A 6822-nucleotide genomic window follows, 5' to 3' on the forward strand; every position below is an offset into this window, starting at 1 on the left:
TTCATATTTCACTTTTTTCAACTTTTAACCATGTTTGTTGTCTCCTCATCATTATCTTGCTCAGAGTTGTATTTTGATTGATTCGTGCATGTAATACCGTGTTGTGCTGTGTTTGAGGACTGAGAGCCTGGAAAATCTCTGTTTTCACCTTCCCCCTGATTATTAAAAAAGCACAGACTACAGGTCATACAGAAATGTTCAAAACAGTGTTAATGAAAACCAATGGCTTTTCACTGTAAAGAGTTCAGCAGCAGAGTTTTACTTTAGATCAATATTGTGGGTGCATGTGTGACTTTAGTTTAATACCAAATATCACAATATGTTATCTTTAATGTTACTTATTTTTATAAAGGTTTGAAAGAGACCAGGAAGACTCTTTTAGCATAGAAATCGATGACATTGCTCCTCTGAAGAAGATCAGAGTTCGAATAGATGGAACAGGAAGTCGCCCTGATTGGTTTCTCGATAAGGTAAGATTAAAAAGCTAATATCAGTTTTGTTTATAATAATCTCTTTTACATCACAGTGTCCTATATACTGCATATTTCAGATTATGCTGAAAAACCTAACTACTGAGGAGCTGTATGAGTTCACTTATGAAAACTGGTTATCGAAGACCAAAGGACCAAAGAGGACCAAGGTCTGTGAGCTTCCTGCCACAGTGGATGAAGAAGAGATGGTGGAGAGCACAACTTACACCATTCAAGTTCAAACCAGTGACGTCGGTGGTGAGTTTTACAAAATTACTGAAACAACTATAGCTGTTAATTACTGCAATATTGATATTATTCCCGTATTTTAAGACTTAAAATTATAATTTCAATGATATTAAAACTAAAATATAGACATAAATGGTGAATTTCTGACAGATTATATTTATATATTGATTGAAATATAGTTTTTTCTTCTGTAGTTGTTGATAAATAAATGCATAGCAAAGAGGGAAACAAACCATAGACTGTATATAGAAATAGACATAGCTAACACACTAGCTAGCAAGTTCTCAATAGAAAGTTTGCACTTCGGCTCCTACTGACCCTGGATCCCATTGGCTTGAATATTGGCATCCCTCTCTCTGTATCTGCTGCAGCAAGCCTCATCATTTTGGTGTTAAAATGCCTGTATTAGCCCACTCTACATGATCCTGGTGTTTTTATTTTGGTATTTTGTTTGTTTAAAAAATCCTATTCATAATATCGAGCCTCCAAATTCTCTTCTATGACCTCTAGCATCGGAAGCTTCATTTGACTGGAACCGAATGCTATGGGTGACGTCACGCTCGCTTAGTCCACTTCATTATAAAGTCTATGGTTTTCACACACAACCCCCAGGCTGCGGACCGGTATGGAGCCGTGGGTCGTTTGCTACTCGGCTGCGAAAGCGCAAACCCCCCATACAGCTGCGCGCAGCATGGACCATGTATTCTCGCGTACACTGCTTTAACCGCACCTCCTCCCTTCTACCGAGTGGACCGCACTTCCTCCTGTACGCCGCATGGACCGCACTTCCTCCCGTACTCCAGAACTAAACCAGGTCTAAACCAGGACTAAATCAGGTCTAAACCCAGGACTAAGCCAGGACTAAACCAGGACTAAACCAGGTCTAAAACCAAGACTAAACAGGATTTAACCAGGACTAAGCTATGTCACCAGGACTGCGCCTTTTTCCATACGCCACATGCACCGTGCTTCCTTCTATACCCCCCCTCCCCACACGGACATAAAACCGGTCCATGGCGCAAAAAAGGTTCAGGACCACTAATCTAAAGCATTTGGTCTAGTGACTTTATGGCTAATTTATGCATTTCAATCTTGCAGGGGCTGGAACAGATGCCAATGTGTTCCTGATCATGTTTGGGGAGTACGGAGACACGGGGACTCTGCCTCTGAAGGAAAGCACCAACAGAAACAAGTTTGAGCGAAAAGGCAAAGACGTGTTCAGATTTCCAGACATGCTCAGTCTGGGGGAGCTGTCCAAGGTCCGAGTGTGGCACGACAACAAGGGTGAGAAATCTGTGTGTGTCTGTGTCTGGCATTCAGTTAGCTAAAAAGACCAGGGGGCTTCATTTATAACACACTTTTACAAACAAATTAGTATTCAAGTCAATCTTTATTAGAGGTGCACTATCTAAGTTTTTTGGTGGTGCCATTTTCTTTTCTTATGATGATGTGATTGCTTTGCCTGGGATGTTCCACAGTATGGCATGAAGCAAATATATCTTGTATTCATTTAATTATGGTTGTTGGTATTTCTCACAACTACCGCATAGTGTACATTATTACTGTGAGCAGGCCCACTTCTCCATAGATCTGACCTGTAACTTGGCCTGGTGATGTGGTCTGCTTGTCTCCATGGAGATAGTTAAATGAAATGCCATACTGTAGAACATGACAGACGAAAAAAAATATAACATCTAAATGGGGTCAAGTAGGTGGCGGACCCTCTACCAGAAAATTATAAACTGAAGATGTGCTCCTACGTCATGAGCACTTGTACACACATAAAAACTTACAATATAATTTTTTTTTACAGTTTCATCTAAAATAAAGTTTGAAAAAAGAGTTATCAGGGGTGATATAGAGCACAGGCAAAGTCTACTTTGTCCAATAACAATAACAGTGGACTGGACTTTGCTTTGTTGCATAATGACATAAAAATCCACATGTCTGATTGTGTGTCCCTGTGATGTACTTGAATGCTGATACGCCTTTTCTGTTGCTGCTGTCACTGTCGCTGTTTATTACATAGAGTATGTGCTACAGTGAAGGTCATTTTTGTGCTCATGTTTACACTGAGGTCATTTATGGGGTTACTGGATGGAGTCTTGCATCTTTGGTATTACACTTTACATCAAAATACTCTAAATGCAATTTAGTTGTTTTCTATGACAATGACAATAAAAAATCTTTTAAATTTCTTGAGATCTTGAACCTCCCTTGCCTCTGCCTGTTCCACCCCCCTGACAGTGATCCATCACTCCGTGTTCTTGTTCTGTTTTCACACTCAGTGCTGTGCTTTGAACAGGCCCCGCTCCGGGCTGGCATCTGGAGTATGTCGATGTCAAAGACGAGACCATGGACCAGACCTTCAGATTTCCATGTGACCGCTGGCTCGCCAAAAATGAAGATGACGGGCAGATCATGAGGGAGCTGGCATGTGCCAACAATGACTCCATCGACCTCAGTGACAAGACCAGTGAGTACAACCATGTGTCCAGAAATTATAGTTGAAAGGTCCCATATTACGCTGCTTTCTGATCATCCAAATCATACTTGAAGTTGTGGTTTGTTTCATTCACACATGTTTAACACACAAATCCTGCATATTTAGACACTTCTTTCATTCTTGTGATGTCATGTGGTAAACTACATAAACCTTCACTAGAATCATTTGGATAATTTCACCCGTGGAATTTTGTATTTCTACTGAACAAAAGGTAAAAGGTAACTGTTAACTTGAAAACTACCACTACTCAAACATGTGTGAATGAAACACAACTTTGAGCATGTTTTTGAGGAACGTAACAACATTATAACATGACTAGAAGCTCACAAAAGTCAAAATTGCCCAATATAGACCCTTTAAAAAGCTACTGTCAGCTCCTGCAATGAAAACATTATATGAATTTCAGTGTATTTTTGACAGTAGCTAATAAGCTGCAGATAAATTAACCAATTATCAAGGGCTGGGTATACATATAAAATGGAAAAATTACATTTGCAGTTAATTTGAAAATGGACATATTCACCAATCATGAGTATTAGTGGGAAATATATGCAAAAAACAACCTTATCTAGACGATTAGAATTAAAAAAAAGAAAGTAACTGTAATATTTTAGATTGTGGCCATATTAAAGGTCTTATTTTATGCAAAACTGACTATTTTACACAGTAATGTTGCTGCCTCATCAAAAACCTACTCTTGTGTTTTCAGTTTGAGAGAAGAACTCAGCCTAAATATGCAGTATTTATGAGTTGTTTGAATGAAACAAAACACAACTCCACATATGTATTTGATGAGGATACAACATTATAACATAGATCAGAGAATAGAGTGATATGAGCCCTTTAAAGCTTATATAATGATAAAAATAATAAAAATCTATTGTCTCTCCTTCCACAGAATATGAAATTGCCACAACAACCGCAAACACAGACGATGCCTCGACCCCCGAAAATGCCTTTGTCGTGTTGGAGGGCAGAAAAGCTCGCTCCAAAGAGTTTGTGCTGGAGAACAAGAAGAAAAAGTTCCTATGGTGGGTCTGCAGACAGTCTAGGTGCAGCTATTGTTATAAAATCTCTTTGTGGAGTTTACGTAATCTCCCCTCCTCGCGTTTTGTTTTTCTCTATTCTTTTATCTTGTCTCACTTTCACTTCCTCCAGTCTAAACTCCCAGGAGAGCTAACCCCAAGAGACATAAAAGATATCTTAAACCAGTGCGTTAATTATTCAGGAGCTAACTATGCTAACTTTCTGCTCTTTACAGTGGTGCTACAGATACATTTGAGTTTTCATCCAAACATGTCGGAGAAATAGCTGGTATCTGTCTGGGCCATATCACAAAAGATGGCAAGAAGCCCAAGGGCGAAAGCTTCTGGCATGTTATGGAGGTAGTGGTGACCGAGAAGGAGCTGGGGAACAAGTGAGTATTCAAAACAAAGTCAAACTGATCTGACATTTAAATGTGCACTGTGTAACTTTTTGATTGGGAGTCCATCACCTGCTTGTTTCAGGTCACATCTCTGCTTCGAATATTAACGCATGATATTAAACAGATCTACCTTACATTTATTCAATTACCAGTACAAGTGATTTTATGGCTTACAGGTATTCTGACTGCGAGCGGGTTTGCCTCTCCACAGATCTGACCTGTAACTTGGTCTGGTTTGGTCTCCATGATAGAAAGGTTTAATGCCATACTCTGAAACATTCCAGGCAAAGCAATAACATCTCCATGGAGACAAGCATTTGACAGATAGTCCACCTCAAAAAAACACAATGATTATAATGCATGTGCCAGGTTTTCTAATTATTTATTTGTTTAGTGGGATAGTATCTTTGGTAAATATTTATATATTTACATCGGTCAAGTGGCAGTTTGTGAAACAAAAGTTTAAATTACAGGAACTAGTGGTGAGTTCTAAAAAGGAATACCTCTATCTTTGTCATAAGTACTCAAAATTCCATCCAAAATGCAGGGACACTTTTATTATAAGGCGCACATTTTTCAGACACTTTAAAGCAGTGTTTCCCAAAGTTTTCTGGGGACCCATATTTTAAAAGTCACAAATTTTCATGACCCAGGTCTATAGACATTATTCGTAAATCACAAAATAAATTAGTGGCCATTATTGAACATTAATGAGGATATTTTATTGTTGACTGAGTGATCGTGTCTCTCAAAACAATTAGTACTCAAGTTTTAAACAATGAAAAACAGTAATCGGTGTTTCCCACAGAAAAATGGTTAGGCAAAGCTGTTCTGCTGAAAAAGTGAGGAGGTGCGGGGAGATTCCATGCACGGAGAAGAAGTGAAAAGGGGGGTGTGCGGAGTTGTATGTATATGTATATTGCAGACCTACATGCAGATCGTGATAAGGCGACCCCAAAAAAAATCTCTTTTGACCCGCCTGCGGGTTGTGACCGAGTCTTTGGGAAACAATGGTTTAAAGCAACACTGTAAATTTCTGGAGGTGGCAAATTACCCTCTTGATTCCGTAGAAATAGAAAGTTAAAATAGAACATTCTCCTTAAGATAGCTAAGGTTTATGCCAGTATATATGAATATTATCACTATTTTGATGGAGACAAGAAGGTGGCTCCTGGCAAAGTAGCAGAGTCAGGTTTGTGGAGATGCAAGCCTACTCAGTTATAACCAAAATTGTTGAGAAGCTAGTAAAGATTTGTATTAAAATCTTATAGTTATTATGTTAGCTCTGTTTTGGTGAAATAAGTTGTCTAACCTGCCATATACTCATTAACCCCTTCTGTTGTGTTCAGGTATTTTTTCCACTGTGACGCCCGCATTCCCCTGGCAGCCAAAAAAGACCAGTTCTTAACATTCGAGTGCTACAAATCAGTGGAGAGCTTCGCCAGCAAAGTCCGTAACCTGGTGCCTGTCAAGTACGAGATCATTGTCATTACTGGTGACGTGAAGGGGGCAGGGACAGACGCTAACGTCTACATGACGCTATACGGTGTCAACGGCGACTCTGGAAAACGCCATCTCCGCCAGAAGTTTCGTAACCTTTTTGAGCGAGGCCAAACTGACCGCTTTGTTTTGGAGATGCTGGACCTTGGGGAGTTACTGAGGATTAAAGTGGAGCACGATAACAGTCGACCGAGCTGTGGTTGGTTCTTAGAGTGTGTGGAGGTGACGAATACAGCGAACTCAGTAACCACGATCTTTATGTGCGGTAAATGGTTAGATAACAAGAAGGCTGACGGGCACATCCAGAGAGTGCTGTACCCCAGATATTAGAGCAAATATGCACTAATGTTATTGATACTTTGCAGGAACATCATGCTGGGGGTGTTCTGCATGTAACTGTATGGTGGAATGTTCAGACCATGGGGATACAATGCACACATTAGTCCAGTGAGGTTCGTTTGGTCTTCTGATAATTAGGTTCTTTTTTCAGACCAAGAGTTTGTTTTCATACCTGACAGTTTCGACTGCTCACTGCGGTCTTCCTCAGAGTGGTCACGTGATGTTGCTGTAACGTGTCTGGTCAGCTGATTTATACAGGCTTTGGCGCTGTCTTCCTACCGGAGGGGGCTTTTTTGCTCTTGCACACCTCATGTGACCACTCTGAGGAGACT

At 40.0% G+C, this 6822-nt stretch overlaps 1 protein-coding gene across 1 annotated transcript in view; it reads left to right on the forward strand.

Annotated features, from left to right (window-relative positions):
- The window catches only part of LOC110167049 (lipoxygenase homology domain-containing protein 1-like), a 53032-nt gene extending 46309 nt beyond the window's left edge, over positions 1–6723 (forward strand). The window contains 7 exon segments of the mRNA XM_055161684.1: positions 353–470; positions 551–728; positions 1818–2003; positions 3025–3195; positions 4124–4256; positions 4487–4642; positions 6001–6723. Of these exon segments, the coding sequence (XP_055017659.1) occupies positions 353–470; positions 551–728; positions 1818–2003; positions 3025–3195; positions 4124–4256; positions 4487–4642; positions 6001–6481 (1423 nt within the window). The 3' untranslated portion in view covers positions 6482–6723.
- The last annotated feature ends 99 nt before the right edge of the window (positions 6724–6822 follow it).

The sequence above is a fragment of the Boleophthalmus pectinirostris genome, unplaced genomic scaffold (assembly GCF_026225935.1).
Source record: "Boleophthalmus pectinirostris isolate CB_2022bp ecotype Guang Dong unplaced genomic scaffold, ASM2622593v1 HiC_scaffold_4, whole genome shotgun sequence".
Classification (NCBI taxonomy): domain Eukaryota; kingdom Metazoa; phylum Chordata; class Actinopteri; order Gobiiformes; family Gobiidae; genus Boleophthalmus; species Boleophthalmus pectinirostris.